Source organism: Pleurodeles waltl, chromosome 7, assembly GCF_031143425.1.
Source record: "Pleurodeles waltl isolate 20211129_DDA chromosome 7, aPleWal1.hap1.20221129, whole genome shotgun sequence".
NCBI classification, from domain to species: domain Eukaryota; kingdom Metazoa; phylum Chordata; class Amphibia; order Caudata; family Salamandridae; genus Pleurodeles; species Pleurodeles waltl.
The window spans coordinates 1,371,717,420-1,371,740,744 of NC_090446.1; the positions used below are offsets into that span (position 1 = coordinate 1,371,717,420).

A 23,325-nucleotide genomic window follows, 5' to 3' on the forward strand; every position below is an offset into this window, starting at 1 on the left:
TGGGCTGGATGGGCTGGCCCTGATACTGTAAGAGAAGGACCGAGTGGGCCCTGAGAGCTTAGATAGTGAGATATGGACTGGATGGCTCTTGAGGGCAAGCCAAGACAATGAAAGATGGGCTGGGTGGGCCCTGAGGGCTGAGACAGTGACAGATGAACTGGGTGGGTCCTGGGAGCTGAGGCTATTAGAGATGGGAGGACCCTGAGAGCTGAAACTGTGTGACATGGACTGGGTGCACCCTAAGAGGTGAGGCAGTGTTAGGTGGACAGGATGGGTGCTAAGCTCTGGGAGACTGGGTGTGCAGGCCTGACAGCTGTGATAGTGAGAGATGGCTGGGGGGACCTTGAGCGCGGACGCCGCAGGAGATGGACTCTGAGAACTAACAGTGAGGGACAGACTGGCTGTATCCTAAGAGGGGAAGCAGTGAGAGATGGACTGGACTGGCGTTAATATCTGGGATAGTGAGGCATGAATTGGGTGGGCAGCCCCTGACAGCTGAGACAGTGAGGGACGGACTGTGTGGGGCCTGGGAGCTGAGACAGTGAGGGACGGACTGTGTGGGGCCTGGGACAGTGAGGGACGGACTGTATGGGGCCTGGGAGCTGAGACAGTGAGGGACGGACTGTGTGGGGCCTGGGAGCTGAGACAGTGAGGGATGGACTGTGTGGGGCCTGGGAGCTGAGACAGTGAGGGACGGACTGTGTGGAGCCTGGGAGCTGAGACAGTGAGGGACGGACTGTGTGGGGCCTGGGAGCTGAGACAGTGAGGGATGGACTGTGTGGAGCCTGGGACAGTGAGGGACGGACTGTGTGGGGCCTGGGAGCTGAGACAGTGAGGGGCGGACTGTGTGGGGCCTGGGAGCTGAGACAGTGAGGGATGGACTGTGTGGAGCCTGGGACAGTGAGGGACGGACTGTGTGGGGCCTGGGAGCTGAGACAGTGAGGGACGGACTGTGTGGGGCCTGGGAGCTGAGACAGTGAGGGATGGACTGTGTGGAGCCTGGGAGCTGAGACAGAGAGGGATGGACTGTGTGGGGCCTGGGAGCTGAGAGAGAGAGGGACGCACTGTGTGGGGCCTGGGACAGTGAAGGACGCACTGTGTGGGGCCAGGGAGCTGAGACAGAGAGGGACGGACTATGTGGGGCCTGGGAGCTGAGCCAGAGAGGGATGGACTGTGTGGGGCCTGGGAGCTGAGAGAGAGAGGGACGCACTGTGTGGGGCCTGGGACAGTGAGGGATGCACTGTGTGGGGCCTGAGAGCTGAGAGAGAGGGGGACGCACTGTGTGGGGCCAGGGAGCTGAGACAGTGAGGGACGGACTGTGTGGGGCCTGGGACAGTGAGGGACGGACTGTGTGGGGCCTGGGATCTGAGACAGTGAGGGACGGACTGTGTGGGGCCTGGGACAGTGAGGGACGCACTGTGTGGGGCCTGGGAGCTGAGAGAGAGGGGGACGCACTGTGTGGGGCCAGGGAGCTGAGACAGTGAGGGACGGACTGTGTGGGGCCTGGGACAGTGAGAGGGACGGACTGTGTGGGGCCTGGGATCTGAGACAGTGAGGGACGGACTGTGTGGGGCCTGGGACAGTGAGGGACGCACTGTGTGGGGCCTGGGAGCTGAGACAGTGAGGGACGGACTGTGTGGGGCCTGGGACAGTGAGGGAGGGACTGTGTCGGGCCTGGGAGCTGAGAGAGAGAGGGACAGACTCAGCTGAAGCAGTGGGCAGTAGGTGGACTGTGCGAGGCCTGTTTTGAACTGATTCAACAGAAAATATACCAAAGCAGAGCTCCCACCACAGTCCAACTTCCCGGCCACTTCTCCTCGGGACAGAGCTCGGCCTTGTCCGCTTCTCCTGTGGCCCCGGAGACCAGTTTCAGTGTTGAATTTGTGCGTTTTGGCTGGAAATGCGCAGACCCCGAGTGTGCCGCTGCCTTACAGAGTTCACCCCACAGAGATCGACGCCGAGCCTACCGCCATAAACTCACCGCATACAAAGTCAGAACAGCAGTGGTCCTCCCCTGAACCTTCCTGGCGGACTGCAGTTGCCCCCCTCTTTGTGCACTGTGGGGGTGGGGCGCAGGTGACTCCAAAGCACTGCGGACACAACAAGAAAAGGTCATCGTCTTTCCCAGCACACGGGCCTTTTGTATTGGGATGCGGAGGTGTAAAACCCATATGTGTCAACTGTCCTCTATCTCCGAGCAGGAGGAACTGGCGCTACACTTCGATTGCTCCCTCTTTTAGGTCACTCACACGCCCGGGGTCAGGGTGCCTCTCTCGAACGCTAGAACTGGCTAAAGCCTCCTTTTCTTGCACTGGAGCTGGTGAACGTCCCCCACGTGCTCGATGAGCTAGAACCCCCCACTTCCCCGCACCTCTACCGCCCTAGGATCGGCTGAATTCCCTCACACATCAGAATGGGCCACAGCCTCCTCTCTCGCGCTGGAATCAGATGAATGTCCCTCTCACAAACTAGAATGAGCTAGAACCTCCTCTCACATACTGGAATCAGCTGAATGTCCCTCTCACAAACTAGAATGAGCTAGAACCTCCTCTCACATACTGGAATCAGATGAATGTCCCTCTCACAAACTAGAATGAGCTAGAACCTCCTCTCACATACTGGAATCAGATGAATGTCCATCTCAGAAACTCGAATGAGCTAGAACCTCCTCTCACATACTGGAATCAGCTGAATGTCCCTCTCACAAACTAGAATGAGCTAGAACCTGCTCTCCCGTACTGACCTCGGCTGAATGTCCCTCTCACACGCTAGAATGGGTTAGAACCTGCTCTCTCGCACAAGGTCCCGGTGCCATTCAGGAGAGTGGCAAACACAGCGTCCATACCAAACGCCACCACCCACCCCCCATCCTTTTACGAACTTTACTTACTTCACAGAGGAAGGGGCAGGCAACTTACCGGTGGTCCTGAAAGGAAAAGCATAGAAGAAAGTCAGTGTCTTATTCGGGTTCGCACCAATAAAAACATTATGTTTAAAAATGACTGGAACTCCGGCCCATCCTTACAAGTTTGTTTTGTTCAGTTCTGTAATTTCCCTACGCCTGTGACTGGTCACTGAAGCGTTCTCTCCGTTCATGTTGCCTTTATTACACATCTCTGGAAGATACCCCTTCCGTTGTTATTGGGAGCCTCTTCTTCTAACCCCTGAACCCCCATATCTCTGGAAGATAACCCTTTATGTTTTCTTAGGAGTCTGTTCTTCTAACCCCTGAACCCCCTATCTCCGAAGATCCCCCTTTCTGTGTTCTTAGGAGTCTCTTCTTCTAACCCCTGAACCCCCATATCTCTGGAAGATACCTGTTTCTTTGTTCTTATGAGTCTCTTCTAACTCCTGAGACCCCCCGATCTCTGGAAGATACCCTTTCTGTGTTCTTAGGAGTCTCTTCTTCAAACCCCTGAACCCCCATATCTCCGAAGATCACCCTTTCTGTGTTTCTAACCCCTGAACCCCCATATCTCTGGAAGATACCCCTTTCTGTGTTCTTAGGAGTCTCTTCTTCTAAGTCCTGAACCCCTTTATGTCTCTGGAAGATACCCCTTTCTTGGTTCGTAAGAGCAGGAACATGCGAGTAGGTCGTGAGAGGGCGCAGATTCAGCCCCCCTCACTGTCCACAAGCTGCCCAGCTTCCCTGAAGCTACAGGGAATACTATGTTTCTTACAACGAAAAACAAAGGCCTGCCATTGAAGTGACATTACATGCACAAGGCCCTTTTCTGCCGCCAAGAATGGAACCTCCAGTTTGCCTTTGCTTTATGGTTTAAAGTAGCTTTTGCTGTTACTTTGTCGCTCTTATTAGCTGCACCAGAGCTCTTTTAACATTTGGGCTCAATCCTTATCCTTGCAGTGCCCCCCCTTGTATGCCCCAAAGCCCCCCCCCCCCCTGCATGCTATCATTGGTTACAGTAGTACTTACGGCATATGTATTGGGGACAACACTGTTCATCTGGGTTGAACCTTTCTATTCTGTCGTATCCTGTGGGACAGTCAGGTGCCGGATGACATTCCTCACATTCTGATATAAATTAAAAAAAGAGAAAGTTCAATACAGCGCAGTAAACTCCACCTGACGAGACGCAGATCTGCCAGACACAGAACACACTACCATCCTTAATGCAACCTATCAAAGGATATTCTGGCAGCCCTGGGGTTGAGAAAGGGCTGTCGCTGATGTGCTCGTTACAAGGACAGCGAGCACTCAGGGTCAGTCCGTGAGGCTGGAAGGACAAGGAACACTGTCCCACCCTGCACATGTTTGGCTTTCTCTGGTATGTCCTGTTATTTTCTCCTTGTGCAGTTGACAATCTGGAAGCCACTGGAGGTGCTTCATATTTTAACAATATTACAATAGCAAAGCATGAGGCTGTACTGGCTTGGGGTACCTGTAGAGTGTACCCCATCGATAGTCAGAGATGACTACTGTCCCCTTATTTGAGGCTAGGAAGAGACTGTTTGCTGGTGCTGCTGAGTCTACTGCAGGTCAAGGACTTTTTGAGTAAGACCCTAATGGGGAGGAGCTTATTCACTATCCCCTGTGAAATGTGTTCTGACCCTAATAACTGGAGTCCTTGCTTTCACAAGTACGTACACCGTGTGCATGCACATTTGTGGCATGTTACCCAAGTGCTATCCAACTGTGAAACCATGTAAAGTGTGAATTGTGGTCTGTGGAGGTCACAAGGACTGCTGCACAAAATGGTGGTCCCCTTCATGTTCTTTCTGTCTATCACGTGGATGCAACAGTAGGCATTCTGCCTCTTCGGGGCATTAGCTCAGATACAACAATGGCATGAGTTGGTTGGGTGACACGGGCATCAGATGGTGTATGACATTATGTTGGTGGATGAGTCACAGATGAGTTTCTAGTCCTACCCCAGGTAGCAAGAAATGCAAATAGTATTGTGTCATACAGCAGAGGCGGCATGAGTGGTTTGCGTTGGCAATGATCCATGAGAAGACACATATTAATCTTCATGTTTCTCAAACCCAAAGTGTGGGCTGCAGGAGAGCTGACACGTGATAGAATGGCCCTGGGAGGAGCGATAGTAACAGGACTACTGGATGGAATGGATGGTCCAAGTGAGATGAGACAGAAAGAGGGGGCTTGTTGATCCCATGTGAGATGAGATAAAGGGAGTTGGACTGAATGAACCCAGTGAATTGAGACAGTAAGAAGTGGACTGATCCATATTAGATGAGACACTGGGAGATGGAATGACTGATCTAAGTGAGATCAAACAGTAGGGGATGGACTGGATGATCCAGGGGCCGTATTAAAGAAAGTGCCCGGTGTGAAATGGGCATTTGCGCACCCGGGGTGCTTTAGATTACAAAAGGGGATGCAGATACTTGTGCAGCCTCTTCTGTAATACTGATAGCTCTCAAGATGGTGATGCCTCATTTGCATAGAGGAGTGGCCGCATACAAATGAGTGAATCTTTTCATCTGTGCACTTGCACAGTACTATGGACACAGGGGTAAAGGCAAAGAAGCTGTCAGGGTTGTGCCACAAAAAGGTGCTGCACTCTCAAAGCGCCCCCTGATGGCAGCCCTCTGGAAGGGGGAAAGTAGTTCCTATGGCACCCAGTGGCGTAACATAACATGATGGGGCCCCTCTTGCAGAATATGTAGAGGAACCCCTAGGTCTCCAACATGTCACAGATACTTATTGGCCTTGGGTGGAATGGGGCCATTCTGAAGGGCTTGGGGGCCGCCGAAAGGTTGGGACCCCCTGCACCACATGGGCCTGCATTACGCCCCTGATGAACCCCCCCAGACATCGCCTTGCAGGTGGGTGCAGTGACTCACTGCACCTTCCTGCACAGGGATCTCTAATCCCTCTTTAAAGTAGAGGCGGGTTGCCTGCACAGTGAAACATATAGCCTCCTAAGAATGACTCCCGGTCCTATTTTATTATGTTTTACACTTTAAGCTCTGAGTGGTCTACAGGTGCACCGTTCTAACCCCACAGTCAGCATCCAGCCCTAACTCAATAACTCACCACATTCATACATGTCACAGCAGTTGTCCTTGGTTTTCCCATGAGGGACAAGCTTTTCTCCCATCTTTGTACACTGCGGGGGACTGCTGCATGTCACACCCTCGCACTGGCTCTGAAATGTGGTACACAAGGAACAAAGGTCAGGAACAAAAGCTGCCATGTGTGCTAGAGGCAGATCTCCCAGGCGTGTGTCAGTAGTAGTACCCCAGCTCTCTCTAGGCAGAAGCAGAACCCATGTTTCTTAATAATGCTTGGTATCAGACTAGGAAGAGTGCACCTATTCCCTCCTTAGATGCCTTTTTTAGGTCACTGGTACTCCCAGGATGTCTGCTTTTTCCAGAATCCTCCCTCTCGTACACCAAAGTGGGCTAGGCCTATGTCTCTGGGATTGTGCTTCTTAGATGCTACAAGTACGCAGCGTGTCAGTATAGTAGACTGGAAAGGTTATGTACCATAGGAAACCCATGTTAGACCCTCAGTATAGTTCTGTATTGTTTACGTATAAAACACCCACTACCGCTTTCCATTCCCATTATCACAATTTTCATGAAATAACCGTGAGTGGGAGCTACACTGCATGCACATCATGGGTGTCAGATGCTTTGTGGCTCTGGGAGTCTGGAGTCATTTCCTGGACTCCATATGTTCGCCTATGACTCGCCTTATTACACTAAATTGAATCTGAAATCTTCAGGAGCCACCATAAGAGTTTTAAGAGGTGACTGTTTTCCAGACCTCAACAGTGTTCAGGTGACAAACACACTACAGTGGCAAAGCAGCCCTTCCCCACTTTTCAGAACTTTACTTACCACACAGAGCAAATGACAAGAAACTTACCAGTGGTACTGAAATAAAAAGAAGGGAGAACAATGTTAAAATACATTTTAAAATAGTCCAAAACTCAAAGATCTACTTGTCAAAAACTCGAACTCTGAACATGCTTGTTCCAGAAATCAAGTGGCAACAGATCTTCTGTACAAAATAAACCAGTTGTCATGTAAACTGTGTGCCAGCGTATGGCCGGCTTGCAGTTCCTGCTTTCAAGTTGTAACCCAAATCCACCACAAGTACCTACACAAAATACATGCAAAATACATGCTTATCTACATATCTTTAAATGAGGATATGGTGTAGTGTAGATAATAGAACAAGGAAAAGAGCCATAGTAAATAGCAATCCTTTCATACAGGAGATGTACAAAATACCGCAGCTATTTGTTACTATGATCATAAGAGGAAGGGTAGAGTCTAGGAAGCATCACCATGGTGTGCCATGCATCCTGGCTGCCTGCTCTTAGGCAGGACTGAACACTGCACTTTTGAAACTGGCTGCATGTGAAGAAGTAGTTCATCAACCTGGCTTGTTTCCTAGTGAGCGGTCAAGATTGGCTGTAGGGACTTTCCCTCCACTGTGGCTGTTGGTTGGCTTACTCTGTGCTTCTCTGCATGTGCTGGAGTGGCCTTCATTCAAGTGCATAAATACTTTGAGAGGCAGAGGTGGCGTGTCTGCCTGGTCCTCTTTCAACCATCCCTCGCCAATGTGCTCTGGGCACCTATCAGGAAATCTGTCTGATCCGACTTGTAACAGCCCTCCAGGAAAACTGTGAACTATGTGAATGGCAATGATTGGTCATCGCTGGTATAAGTCTCTCTGATGTACAATAAATGAGACTAATTGGTTCTCATTAGAATAACTCTACCATATACCCCGGGGAGGTGTAAGAGACAGGATCAGTTGCTTAGATCTAACCCTCCCGTTTGTGATCCGAGCAGCGATTAGCCTGGCTTCTCAGTCAATGACCCTCCTTCCCTAAGCTGTAGGTTGGTGTCACATGGGGTCAGCCGCCTATCCCACCATTTACAGCAGGGTCACCTGCATTCGCCTGGCAGCCCCATTTACATTGAGGCACAGGGTCTGGGTGAGTGCATGGGCATCGTTGGGTGATCTAGCTAATGGTTGATGCTTTTCACGGAGCAAGGAAAGTGCAAAGTCAGCAGTTGTGGCTTCCTCGTTTCTGCACCAACCGAAGAGGAGACCACAGAATTGCTGTTTTTCTGGGCCACCCACCCAAGAAACTTGGCCTCTTGTGCCCAAACGGCAGCAGGTAAAGGCTGCTGGAAGAGTAGAGGACTGAGATGAACTTCCAGTGTGTACCTTTCAATAGCAATTCGGAAAAAGAAAAATATTGCTAGACCAGGAAAACAAGGAAGCTAAAAATTGGTCCTATGCAGGCGATATTGGAAGTTACCACTGGAGGGATCCTGTGGCAATGTACAACTGTTTCTACACCTGTGTCATGCGGAAACTGCCAGGTGAAAATTGTTCATATGTGCGATACGGTGGGTAAAATGAAAAAACTGCCAATTCCTACCATGCCATTCTGTGGTGGTGTGGAAGCTGGCATGATCTGTTTTATAGAGGTAACATGGACATTTTGAATATCCGCTTTCCTGGGGGCAACATGGAGAAACCCAGACATTCCAGTAGAATGCGGTCCTTAAATCTCAGCCAGTTTGACTAATGCTGCAGATCCAATAATCTGTAAATTCACCTCTGGCGTGCATATTAGGAAGGTTAATTCAGAGATAGAAACATAAGTCTAGGTGGCGAATTTACATCTTACAACTATTTACTGGTGCTCTTGGAATTCGTTTGTCAAAGAACCCCAATCCTCCTTTAGAACACTCTCAACATTCTACAGATGTTGAACAATGTACTTGTACACATCTGTAGTAGCAACACAACAGTATTAAGAAGGGGTCTTTTGCAGGAGAGAGGTGCTTGCCTACAGTGGAGCAGTTCTGGTTTTCAAGATGGCAACCTTTAGCCTCTCATCGTTTTTTTGACCCCTTGCATTAATTGACGCCGCCAAAACAAATACTACTGTCATAGGAGCAATGAAGCACTAGACTGTAATACATGGCGATATCAGAGGTAGACGCTGGTGCAGTGTCAGTCAGTTTCAGCATCACTCACTGGCTGCTACAGAGGAGGGCTGGTGCCTTTACAAAGCATCCTATTAGGATGAACTTTACACATCTACCCTCCCCCATAAGTTTGTGGTTCCGCCCTGCTGTTTCACCGATCCAGTGACTTGTAAGTGCACTTTCTTTTTAAACATATTTTTATTCATTTGTGAAATGGTGAGAATGACAAAGCAGTTATTACAGTGTTTTCGTGTAAGGGTACTTTCTGATCCTCCTGCAGTAAGCGAGACTGCCATGGTTTTGCTCACATTGGCTCACAGAGGTTTTGGATTCGGCTTAGCACCATGCTGGGCTTTATTTGGCAGCTCTGTCCTGTCTCGGAGGTATCCCACTCTGGCGCAAGCAGGTAATCCTTACTCCTTACTGTATTTCTCCAAGCTGGCCAGAGCTCCGCTCACCACACACTCTCCCTCTGTGTAACCATTCCTCGCTGTCTAACAGTATCTAACCTCACAAGAGGATCTACTCATCCCACTTTCCATGTGCATGAGCCCACAATAATGATCACACCTAACTCCTATTAACTTAATCTGACAGAAAGCAACTGGAGAAAAAACATGAAACAAAGGAGGCTACATTCAGAGAGGGTACAGAGGCAGGGAACGGAGTAGGGTAGATTCAGAGAGGGTATAGAGGCAGGGAACGGAGTAGTCTACATTCAGAGAGGGTACAGAGGCAGGGAACGGGGTAGGGTAGATTCAGGGAGGGTACAGAGGCAAGGAACGGAGTAGGGTAGATTCAGAGAGGGTACAGAGGCAGGGAACGGAGTAGACTACGTTCAGAGAGGGTACAGAGGCAGGGAACGGAGTAGTCTACGTTCAGAGAGGGTACAGAGGCAGGGAACGGAGTAGGGTAGATTCAGAGAGGGTATAGAGACAGGGAACGGAGTAGTCTACATTCAGAGAGGGTACAGAGGCAGGGAACGGGGTAGGGTAGATTCAGGGAGGGTACAGAGGCAGGGAACGGAGTAGGGTAGATTCAGAGAGGGTACAGAGGCAGGGAACGGGGTAGGGTAGATTCAGGGAGGGTACAGAGGCAGGGAACAGAGTAGGGTAGATTCAGAGAGGGTACAGAGGCAGGGAACGGAGTAGTCTACGTTCAGAGAGGGTACAGAGGCAGGGAACGGAGTAGGGTAGATTCAGGGAGGGTACAGAGGCAGGGAACGGAGTAGTCTACATTCAGAGAGGGTAACAGGGGCAGGGAACGGAGCAGGGTACATTCAGGGAGGGTACAGTGGCAGAGAACAGAGTAGAGTACATTCAGAGAGGGTACACAGGCAGGGACCGGAGTAGGCTACATCCAGAGACAGTACGAAGGCACGGAACAGTTTCCTAAGAGCACAATACTAAGCCCAATATTAACAATTCCTAATAACCACTGGATTAACCACTAACCTTGAGTTTCGAAGTAACATGCTACCCTCAATAAAGTGCTCCAACACCTCGTCATGGGCAGTAAGCACTATGTAAATGCAATTACAATACATTGCAATATGCGTGACATTACCCTTCATGCTTTTATATTTCATTTCGCTTGCCCCCCTCCCCGCGCCCTTCTGTAACTAATTCCCTGATCACCATCCCACCCTTCTGCGTTTGCTCCTAGTTGGCTTCTGCAGCTTTCCTCGCCACTGCAATCATAGGTCTTTGGTCCTTCAAAAGCGCTGCTATAATTGGAACAACATTGCTTTATTTCGATCCCAAACCTTTATTTGGCCCAATCTTATTGTTTCATAAAAGTACAAACACTACAAAATTACAACAAGAATACAAACTTGTCAGTCCAAGTCATTTAAGACAGCAGCAGTGCTTTGTTTAATGCCTGCTGCCTGGGCCCGTGCGCCCTCTTCCGACACCTCTGTGCTATGGGAGGAGTGGGCGGGGCCTGTAAGGCAGGCGCTTGTAAAGAGGAACTGAGAGCCATACGGGCTCTCTGTATCATGTTAACGTGCTCAACGTGTCCGGGAGGGGCACGGAGCACGAGTGTATAAATAAAGGACGGAACTGTGGTGACGCAGTTCCGAGTGTGGCAGCAATGCATCGTGTCTGTATGTGTAATTAGCTCGCAGCGCCACGTGTCTACAATGGCGACGAGTGGGATCCGAAAAAAAACTAGTGGGAAAGTAACGTTGGCGTGAAGGAGCGCACATGTTTGAGTACCGGTGTTGCTGCGGGAGAGTGGTGGAGCCAGCCGCCAAGAAAACAAGTGAAATAAGTGACCCCTGGAGGTACCTGGTCGTGAAGCCGTCGAGGGCCTGCTGGTGAAAGGCGGTGAGGCGTGAATTTCCCGGTCGGGGAAATCACAAGAAGGTGAGCCGGCGGCACAACCCGCCCCGGGGAAGACCGTCACGTGCCCCGCGGTCTCCCAATCCGGGAGACTGAAGAAAAAAAGCCCGGCCCTGGCAGCGTGACCCCGCCCCAGGCAATACGATCTCTGCCGCGCCGCTTCCAAATCGCGGCAGGCTGAAAGGGATAGCCCGGCCCCGCCTGGAGCAGACTGCCACGTGGGGCAGCTAGAGTGCTGAGAACACGCTGCTCGCAGGCGCGTCTGGCCTGAGCTGAGCAGCGCCAACGAGGACGATGTGTCTTCTCAGCTGAGCGCTGCAAGTAACAGCGTCTCAGCTGAGAGAACAGCTGACACGGACACGGTTGAAGAAATAAAAAAAATAAAACACAAAGAGACTAAATACCGCAATAAAAAAGGGCTGAATAGAGTGCATGAAGAAAAAAAAAGTTGATAAATAAAGGAACACAGGGACATCACTGACTTTTGTAGCACAGTAGACTAAAAGGGGTGTGAAAATGAGTGCCCCACCACCAGATAACGTGGACAATGCCAATCCTCCTCAACCACCAGGGAATCCACAACTCCCAGCACACTTAAATAATAGTGTTCACTCCTCGATTACTTCGTTACCACCGTTTAGCCAACTGGTTGACCCGGCCACTGCTGCGCCTAGGTGGCGTCTGTGGATAAATCGCTTAGAAAAACTATTTTTGCGCTACCAGAGAAATGGATGGAGCTGTGCGCAGGTCAGTGATGCTGCTGATGGGGGGTGATGAGCTACAAGAGTTGTTTGATTCCCTACCTGATACAGGGGATAGATCTGACTTTAATGCAGCTGTGACTGCTTTGAACAGGCATTTTGATCCCCAACTCAACGCGGATTATGAACGGTTCAAATTAAGACAGGCGCAACAGACTGAAATAGAGTCCATGGATATGTTTTATGCCCGATTGAGGAAATTAGCGAGTTCGTGCACAGGGTTGAACCAACAAGAGGAAATCCGAGCGCAGATTATTCAAGGGTGTCGATCCAATGCTTTGAGAAAGCTCATCCTTCGGCAACAGGGCATGTCCCTTGATGACATTCTGATTTTAGCGAGGTCCCATGAGCTGTCGGCCGTGCGAGCAGATGCGATGGCGGCAGTGAGAGGGCAGTCGCTGGCTGCTGCTTCATCGACTCGTACCGTTCAAGTTAAGGAAGAACAAGTAGATGCCGTCCAGATGCGTCAGGCCACACCTCGCAAGATGAACCTGAATAAACCCAGTGAGAGAGCCTGTGGAAGCTGTGGTTATGAACATCGATCGAATGCGGGGTGTCTGGCAAAAGGTCAGTCGTGTAATCGCTGTGGGAAACCTAATCATTTTGCCAAAGTGTGCAGGTCCAGGAGGAATAAGCCTGGAGAACCAAAAGGAAGAGATACGAATGTCCGGGCTGTGTCTAAAAGTGTGGAGGAGGGAAGGGACCCGGCGATGGCGAGTGGTCCAGGCTGTGAAGAGGACGATGAAGAGGACATTTTTGTAATATCCTTTACAGGAGGAAGGTCAGGGAAAAAGAGACCCCCTCCCATGAGTGAGGTGCACGTCAATGGCACGTTGGTTTCTGTACTCCTTGATACAGGAGCGTCGGTCAACGTCATGGATGAAACTCTTTTCAAAAAGTTGTCACCTGCCCCGCCACTGACCATGACAACCACCAAAATATATAACTATGGGGGTAAAGATCCTCTTCCCCTTAAAGGAACTGTAGAAGTGGCTGTGAGCAGTGGAAATAAATCTACTGAGGCGAGGTTTTATGTTGTAGCAGGAAATCGTGGCACGTTGCTAGGATGCCACACGGCTGAAGAACTAGAGTTAGTGTTCTTTGCGCGTCAAATATATGACACTCAGGTGGAGCGCCTTCTCCAGGAGTTTCCGCAGCTGTTCGAGGGACTAGGTTGTTTGAAAGGAAAGCGCATTAAGTTGCATATAGATCCCAAGGTAGTCCCGGTGGCTTTGCGACATCGTCGAGTGCCGTTTCATCTTCGCCCTATCGTTGAGAAGGAGTTGCTGTCCTTGGAGGAACAAGGAGTCATTGAAAAAGTGGATGGCCCGACGCCTTGGGTGTCTCCTTTGGTAATCGCCCCGAAACCCAAGCAGCCGGGGGCGATTCGTCTGTGTGTCGACATGCGCCTGCCGAATAAGGCTATCAAAAGAGAGAGACATATAACCCCTACTATGGATGACATTATTGCAGATTTGAACGGGGCCCAATGGTTTTCCAAGTTAGATCTTAATGCAGGTTACCATCAGCTGGAGCTAGAACCGGAAAGTCGGAATATTACTACCTTTTCGACACATGTAGGGCTACGAAGGTACAAGAGATTAAGCTTTGGAGTGTCGTCAGCGGCCGAAGTATTTCAGAATGCTATTCGAGAAACACTGTCCGGATTACCGGGAGTAATTAATTTGAGTGATGACATTTTGATATATTCTAAAACTAGAGAAGAACATTATCGCCATCTGAGGGCGACCTTAAAAAGATTGACTGAAGCGGGACTAACACTTCATAAGAAGAAGTGTGCTTTCTTTCAAAACTCGGTAGAGTTCTTTGGATATGTGTTTTCTAAAGAAGGTCTGCAAGTGGATCCTAAGAAGGCTGAAGCCATCCGTCAAGCCCCTGTTCCGTTGAATCCAACGGAAGTTCGTAGTTTTCTGGGAATGGCTACTTATTGTGGAAGATTCATACCTCAACTGGCCACCATGTCTGAACCGCTTCGACAGCTCACGAAAGGGCAGCACCGTTGGGATTGGACTTCAAGTGCTCAACAGGCCTTTCTAGAGATTAAAAATGCCTTACTAGATAAAGCAACTATGGCATATTTCGACCCAGGTATGAAAACTGAAGTGGTGGTTGATGCGAGCCCCGTCGGGCTAGGAGCTGTGCTCTTACAGGAACAGAGGCATCATGAGTGGATCCCTGTTGCATATGCCAGCCGAGCGTTGTCGGCGGTGGAAACCCGATACGCTCAGATCGAGCGGGAAGCGCTAGCAATTCGATGGGCGTGCCGCCATTTCCACCTGTATCTGTATGGACATGAGTTTACAGTAGTAACCGATCACAAGCCTTTAGTCCCATTGTTTACGGGGAGTCCGCGTCTTGCACCTCCGAGAATTGAGCGGTGGACTGTTTTACTTCAACCATACAGATTCACAGTGGTGTATCGGCCTGGTGCTAATAATCCTGCAGATTATCTGTCTCGACATCCGTCTCCTGACCTAATCGATGGTCGCCAGAAACAAGAAGAAGAGAATACGGAAGTTTTTGTGAGCATGGTGGTACAGTCGGCATGTCCAAATGCTCTCCTTGTGACTGACATTGTGAACGCCACACGGGACGATAAGCTGTTGAATAGCGTCAAAGAGGCCTTAGGTTGCAAACAGTGGAAGTATTTTTTAGAGAAGACCCATGTGTCATGCCCTGTACAAAAGGTGGCCATGCAGAGCATCTGGAAGGTGCGAGATGAGCTGTCTACCGATGGTGATGGGTTGGTTCTGAGAGGACGGCGAATTGTGCTTCCACAGTGTCTCTGGTCAAGGGTCATCGATTTGGCTCATCAAGGACATCAAGGGGCTGCTAAAACAAAAGCGAGGTTACGAGCAAAGGTCTGGTTTCCGGGCAGGGATACGCAGGTTGATGAGATGGTAGGGAAATGTCATTCGTGTGTAATCACGTCTATAGAACCTCCGACTTGCCCAGTAGTAACTGAACCGGCCACTCTGAAACCGTGGGCTAAAATAAGCATGGACTTTGGGAGTTTCCCAGATGGCAGACTGACTGTAGTGTTAATCGACCCGTATACCAAATTCCCAGTGGTGGAGGTGGTGGTGTCGACGTCGTTTGAAAACATAAGACCCATTCTGCAAAAGACTTTTGCTTTGTTGGTCTGCCGGATGAAATCCGAACAGATAATGGTCCCCCTTTTCATGGACAAGAGTTTAAGTCATACCTTGATGGACTGGCGATTCGTCATCGTAAGATAATGCCTTATTGGCCTCAGGCTAACGGAGATGTAGAAAGGTTCATGCGAACTCTGAATAGGGCTCTTAGGATTGGAGTGGAGAAACATGAGAACAGTGAACAATGTCTTTATCAATTTCTAAGTGCTTACCGTCAAACCCCACATAGTACGACTGGTTGTGCTCCCTCATCATTGATGTTCAAGGTGTCTCCACGCGACTGCATTCCCGCCTACCCTAAATGGAAACCTCCAGCATTGGATATAAAAGCTACTCAAAACAAGCGAAAAGCTACCAACCAAAGGGCGAGTAGCCAACGACGATCCCAGTATAGGGGTTTCCAAGAAGGAGATCGAGTGGTGGTGAAATGTAGGCGCGGAGGATGGAAGTTCCGAACGCCTTTTGAGCCTGAGGTGTGGGAAGTGATCGGCATAAAGGGATCCATGATAACAGCAGCCCGAGGGAGACAAAGAGTCACGAGAAACGTGTCACATTTCAAAAGGGCTGGTCTACGAGAGTTGACCAGTGGAAGTGAGGAGATGGAGGACATCTTTGAGGAGTCACCTATTCTGGGTGAAGAGAGGAAGAATGACCCGGAGCCTACTGGGACTGACCCGGTGGAACCTGGTTCGGTTCTGGAACATGGAAGCGGTAACACCAGAAGGGGAAGATATAACTTACGCCCTAATCCTGTGCCGAGTAGTCATCTAAAAGATTTTGTTTGGTGAACAATTTGCTCAAGCGTAAATGCCCTGCATGAAGAAAAGAAATGTTGGGAACAGTGTACCACAACCCCGCCCATGTAAAAGGGACTCTGTGAGTGACATTAATGATCTGGGTGCCCAGAAACATAGTGGGGGTGTTTTCAAAAATGTGTTATTAACGAGAACGAGTTAGTTTAATTTTTTCATTTAAAAGTGTGTCGTACTACAAAGTTTAGTGTTCGTTTAGGTTCCTTTGATTAAGCCCTATCCATGTGGAGTAAAACATGGGGGAGATGTAAAGAGGAACTGAGAGCCATACGGGCTCTCTGTATCATGTTAACGTGCTCAACGTGTCCGGGAGGGGCACGGAGCACGAGTGTATAAATAAAGGACGGAACTGTGGTGACGCAGTTCCGAGTGTGGCAGCAATGCATCGTGTCTGTATGTGTAATTAGCTCGGAGCGCCACGTGTCTACAGCGCTCACTCCTGAGGCCTCTGGGCAGCTGGCTCCGAGGGCGCCTCCCTGCTCTGTTTAGTAACAGGTACTCATATTGCCCCCAGTCCTGGGCTAGCAGGCTGCACAGTGTTTCAGTTATTCTTCACGGCCTCACGGTCTGTTCCTAACGCCTGGCCCTGCTCCCCCCCCCGCTATGGGCGCAATACAGGTGTCCGAGTACTCACCACAGATGAATTTAGGACAACACTCCCTCTCAGGGTTGAAGGTCTCGATTCTGTGATGCCTGTCCGGGCAGACCAGCTCTGGGGGGCATCTTTGGCATTCTGGGGAGAGGACGTGGAAAGTTAGGAAAGGCTCAGCACAGTCTAAATCCAAGAGAGTCAGAAAAGTGCTGGTGACGTACAGAGCAGGCGCGAGTATCATGTTCAGTATGCTAGGGCAGTTATCTGTGTCGGACAGTTACGGAGTTCTTCTCTACATATGATGTTAATACTCTGTGTCGGACAGTGACTGATTTCTATTCTACATGTTTAGTTAGTACTCTGGGTCCAGCAGTGACTGATTTCTTGTCTGCATGTGTAGTTAGTACTCTGCGTCGGACAGTGACCTGATTTCTTGTCTGCATGTGTACTTAGTATTTTGCGCCCAGCAGTGATTGATTTCTTGTCTGCATGTGTAGTTAGTACTCTGTGTCGGGAATTACTCATTTCTTGACACTTGATGTAGTCAGCACTTTGTTTAGGGAGGTGAATGATTTCTTGTCTGCATAGAGTAGTTATTACTATGACGGCCAGTGACTGATTTCGTGTCTGCTTGTGTTGTTAGTACTCTTTCGGAAAATTAAAGGTTTATTGTCTGCATGTGGAGCTAGGACTCTGCATCGGGAACAGACTGATTTCTTACCTGCATATGCAGCGACTGTGTGTTGGAGTGACTGATTGCTGGTCTGCATGTGTAGTTTAGTTACTAGTGTGTTAGGGGAAGTGACAGCTGTTGTTTGTACATGCTGTTAGTACTCTTTGGCCGAAAGTGACTGATTTCTTTTCTGCATATGCAGCTAGTTCTCTGTCAGGAAGTGAGTGATTTCTTGTCTTCTTGTGTAGTTAGTACTCTGTCAGGAAGTGACTGATTTCTTGTTTGCACATGCTGTTAGTACTCTTTGGTAGAAAGTGACTGATTTCTTTTCTGCATATGCAGCTAGTACTCTGTCAGGAAGTGACTGATTTCTTGTTTATACATGCTGTTAGTACTCTGTGACGGGAATTGACTGATTTCTTTTCTGCATGTGCAGCTAGTACTCTGTGTCGGGAAGTGAGTGATTTCTTGTCTTCATGTGTGGTTTGTACTCTGTCAGGAAGTGACTGATTTCTTGTCTGCCTGTATAGCAGTAGTTTGTGTCGGGCACTGACTGATTTCTCGTCTACATATATGGTTAATACTATTTGTTGGGAAGTGACTAATTTCTTGACTGCATGTGTAGCTAGTACTCAGCATTGTGCCGGACTGCTTTCCAAAGCACAAGGACAGTTCCTACTTAGCGGAGGGCTACGAGTGACTGCTGATGTGTTCATGCGCAGTGTTCACTCTGACTGATCTCCTGCCTGCATGGGAGGATAGGGCTCAGGGTTGGCTATGGATGGTTTCCTTTCTGAATGGGCAGCAGTGACGACTCTGTGTTCTTCTCTGAGTACTTTCTTTTGCGCATGTCAGTTTGCCCTTAGTGTCGTGCTAGGCCAGTTTCCTGCACAGGATGAGACCAGAAGATATTAACTGATAAGCGTTAGTTATGAGCCGGTACCTCATTCTTATGATCCCTTCTCACCACCTGAGGTTTCACTGTCCCTGAGCAGCTTTTATCTTGGCGCTCGCCAACCCTTTCAAGTGACTTGTACCAGTGGTTGTTTCACCTGGGAGTGACCTCCCACACTTTGTGTTTCCTGCAGGGCACTCAGTGTCCAATAAGTAGCTTACCGCAGTCATACTCAGGGCAGCATTCGTCTTTCCCGGAGCCTTCAATAGGGACTGGAATTTGTCCTTCCTTCGGGCACTGTGGGGGATCCGCACATGTTACCCCAAAGCACTGCAGGGGACAAAGGTCACAGAAAAAGTACTGAGTCACACTTCTGTTTAGTGCTTCATGCAGTAGGAAGAGTCATGTTTGTCAACACTGCTCTGTGCCCTGGAGCCACCTGAACTCCCTCAGTACCCCTCTCCCAGAGTGGATGGGCTGGAAGGAGTCTCCTGGCCTACAGGTGTGGAGGACGCGTGAACTGGCTCACTCTCCTAAATGGGAAATCATGGTGTGCTGGATGGTGCAGACTTCAGTTTCAGATTAGGAACCCCACTCTGGTGCTCCACGTGGCATTAAGGATTCCCAAGAGGCTAGAAGCCAGAATGGAGTTAGCGGCCAGGAGGGCAAGCGACACACCCAAGAAGCTCCTCCTGGCATCTTCAGTAGTATTCCAGGGAGCTAAGTACAACAGTCCAACCAGTCACCGCTATGACGATTTGACACCCACCTACCAGGACTCACCTCTTAAAGGCTGCCCCTTACTCCCGCTTCCAACAGTGCACCACGTCTGCTATAGGCAATGAAGAGCACAAGCACAACCAGGACACTCCTTTTCCACTGCACGTGGTGAACATTTAGACCATGCTTGGCCTCCCTCTTTACTAGGCTTGATCATTAATATTGCTTCCCAGTGCATGTCCCAGACCTGTCTGAGTTCAGTCACTGTCTGCACTCCCTCCTCCGCCGTGCCTCACATGCAGTGCATTCATTCCCCACCATAACTGTGAACAACTCACTGCTGGAGTTCATTCATGGTCTCGGCTGCCCACAGTCTCAAGCAGGGACTATCGGCTTTGCATACTTGTTCATGCACCAGATATTGCCTTGAACATGCTCTGCCTTTGGCCCACCTAATCCGTTTCCTTTCATATATGTTTTTAAATAAAAAATATATATAATTGGAATTTCTTCAAACACAATAACATGTGGAGCATACTGAGGCACAGCACAGTTACATCACATCTGGCTTCCGTCCCAGCCGCACCAGGTTCATACTTTATATCACATCAAAGAACTTACTGCAGTAGCATGCATCACATATCCGTGTCGTCCCTCCGTGCCCCTCTCGTGTGTGAATCTTCCACCCCCCATTCCAGCAGGTCTCTCCTCCAGTCCTGCTGCTAGAGGGTGTCGCAGGCTCAACCGGCTAGCAGCAGCACGTCTCTTACCTAATATGAGACCCGGCATCGTCCATTTCCTACTCAGTTTCTTTGCGCTCTATCAGGGAATAGACTTAACAAACATTGCTTAACCGCACCTGGGACATCCCACCCCGTTATTCTCATTATTCTCATGATTTGGGCCAGTATCTCTGCCCAGTGGGTCATAATAACCGGACAGTGCCACGCTACATGAAAGAAGTCCGCCTTCGCACCCCTACATCTTGCACTTGCCCAACCATGGCCCCTGGTCGGGGAGATAGTGTGCAGCCTCCTAGGTGAGAGGTAGGCTCCATGGACAGCATTGTACCAGTTTAAATTGTGCCTTTATGGACACCCTGCGGGCGCTGTTGTGTATTTTGGGCCAGTCTTTAGGGCTTATGGGATGGTCACCAACACGCTGCCAGGCCCCCTCTACTCGCAGAGCTGCCAACCGTCTATCAGCCCCTGATGCGCGGTATAACTGCGTAATGGCTTTTCCTTTCATATATCTTCGTTCGATCATCGCGGATCTCCCCACTGCACTTTTAAACCTGGTGTCACCTGTCTCTCGGCGGTCGGGGTTCTGTCTCTGTCCTTCTGGAGATGCTGCTGCTAGAGTTACACCTTGCTTGGACTACCACTGCTGTAGAAAACTCTCTACATGCTCAGAAGCTTCTTGCCCCTTTGACCATCAGCTTCCCTCCAGCGCCACATCCTCCAGGGTCACCTGCCTTGCTCATTCCCCGCCAATGACAGCTCTGAAACAGCCCCTTTTCCAGGACTTTTGTCAGAGCCTCATTCCCCATCTTCTGTGCCCACCTGGGTTTGTGTCCTAAACCAATGACTTTAAGCTTGTCTGGATTGTCTTCGAGACACCCCCATTCCCTGCTCTAGCCCCTCTTCCAGTTCCAGCCTTATTTGAGGGGTGTCCTCATGTTAGCGTGCGTTACTCTGCTTATTATGAGCTGACGGCAGACCCACCTACCGTGGGCGAAGAAACCACCAGCCACTTTCCTTCAGCCCCTCTGCGGTACCACTTATGATCAGGAAACTGCCCCCAGGCTGATGCCCTGAAAGGCGGGTACAGCTGGGAGTTTTCACTACCCACAGACCAGCCTGGATCATAACCCTCTTGCTGCTACTGTAGATGAAATGTAGTGAGCCATACTAATGAGTGCACCCCATCTCTGCAGGCTCTCCTCACTACGTAAGGAGTCAGTGCCATCCCTGCTGTCCCTCTGCCATGCGTAAAGACTCCAGACCATCCCTGCTGCCGCTCTGAGGTACGTAATGACTGCAGACCATCACTGCTGCCTCTCTGAGGTACGTAATGACTCCAGACCATCACTGCTGCCTCTCTGAGGTACGTAATGACTCCATACCATCACTGCTGCCTCTCTGAGGTACGTAATGACTCCATACCATCACTGCTGCCTCTCTGAGGTACGTAATGACTCCATACCATCACTGCTGCCTCTCTGAGGTACGTAATGACTCCATACCATCACTGCTGCCTCTCTGCCTTACGCAATGACTCCATACCATCACTGCTGCCTCTCTGCCCTACGTAATGACTCCATACCATCACTGCTGCCTCTCTGCCCTACGTAATGACTCCAGACCATCACTGCTGCCTCTCTGCCTTACGCAATGACTCCATACCATCACTGCTGCCTCTCTGAGGTACGTAATGACTCCAGACCATCACTGCTGCCTCTCTGCCTTACGCAATGACTCCATACCATCACTGCTGCCTCTCTGAGGTACGTAATGACTCCATACCATCACTGCTGCCTCTCTGAGGTACGTAATGACTCCATACCATCACTGCTGCCTCTCTGAGGTACGTAATGACTCCAGACCATCCCTGCTGCCGCTCTGAGGTACGTAATGACTCCATACCATCACTGCTGCCTCTCTGAGGTACGTAATGACTCCATACCATCACTGCTGCCTCTCTGAGGTACGTAATGACTCCATACCATCACTGCTGCCTCTCTGCGGTACGTAATGACTCCAGACCATCACTGCTGCCTCTCTGAGGTACGTAATGACTGCAGACCATCACTGCTGCCTCTCTGCCCTACGTAATGACTCCATACCATCACTGCTGCCTCTCTGAGGTACGTAATGACTCCATACCATCACTGTTGCCTCTCTGAGGTACGTAATGACTGCAGACCATCACTGCTGCCTCTCTGAGGTACGTAATGACTCCAGACCATCACTGCTGCCTCTCTGAGGTACGTAATGACTCCATACCATCACTGCTGCCTCTCTGAGGTACGTAATTACTCCATACCATCACTGCTGCCTCTCTGAGGTACGTAATGACTCCATACCATCACTGCTGCCTCTCTGAGGTACGTAATGACTCCAGACCATCACTGCTGCCTCTCTGAGGTACGTAATGACTCCAGACCATCACTGCTGCCTCTCTGAGGTACGTAATGACTCCATACCATCACTGCTGCCTCTCTGAGGTACGTAATGACTCCATACCATCACTGCTGCCTCTCTGCGGTACGTAATGACTGCAGACCATCACTGCTGCCTCTCTGAGGTACGTAATGACTCCAGACCATCACTGCTGCCTCTCTGAGGTACGTAATGACTCCAGACCATCACTGCTGCCTCTCTGAGGTACGTAATGACTCCATACCATCACTGCTGCCTCTCTGCGGTACGTAATGACTCCAGACCATCACTGCTGCCTCTCTGAGGTACGTAATGACCCCAGACCATCACTGCTGCCTCTCTGAGGTACGTAATGACTCCATACCATCACTGCTGCCTCTCTGAGGTACGTAATGACTCCAGAGCATCACTGCTGCCTCTCTGCAGTACGTAATGACTCCAGACCATCACTGCTGCCTCTCTGAGGTACATAATGACTCCATACCATCACTGCTGCCTCTCTGCGGTACGTAATGACTCCAGACCATCACTGCTGCCTCTCTGAGGTACGTAATGACTCCATACCATCACTGATGCCTCTCTGAGGTACGTAATGACTCCATACCATCACTGCTGCCTCTCTGAGGTACGTAATGACTGCAGACCATCACTGCTGCCTCTCTGCCTTACGTAATGACTCCAGACCATCACTGCTGCCTCTCTGAGGTACGTAATGACTCCATACCATCACTGCTGCCTCTCTGCGGTACGTAATGACTCCAGACCATCACTGCTGCCTCTCTGAGGTACGTAATGACTCCAGACCATCACTGCTGCCTCTCTGAGGTACGTAATGACTCCAGACCATCACTGCTGCCTCTCTGAGGTACGTAATGACTCCATACCATCACTGCTGCCTCTCTGAGGTACGTAATGACTCCAGACCATCACTGCTGCCTCTCTGAGGTACGTAATGACTCCAGACCATCACTGCTGCCTCTCTGAGGTACGTAATGACTCCATACCATCACTGCTGCCTCTCTGAGGTACGTAATGACTCCATACCATCACTGCTGCCTCTCTGAGGTACGTAATGACTCCATACCATCACTGCTGCCTCTCTGAGGTACGTAATGACTCCATACCATCACTGCTGCCTCTCTGAGGTACGTAAGGACTCCATACCATCACTGCTGCCTCTCTGCCTTACGCAATGACTCCATACCATCACTGCTGCCTCTCTGCGGTACGTAATGACTGCAGAC

The 23,325-nt window shown here is 50.0% G+C and overlaps 1 protein-coding gene across 1 annotated transcript in view; it reads right to left on the minus strand.

Annotated features, from left to right (window-relative positions):
- The window catches only part of LOC138247052 (uncharacterized), a 249,316-nt gene that overhangs the window by 79,379 nt on the left and 146,612 nt on the right, over window positions 1–23,325 (minus strand). Inside the window, exon 45 of the mRNA XM_069201802.1 lies at window positions 2,919–2,926. Within this exon, the coding sequence (XP_069057903.1) occupies window positions 2,919–2,926 (8 nt within the window). The remainder of the gene's footprint in view (window positions 1–2,918; window positions 2,927–23,325) is intronic.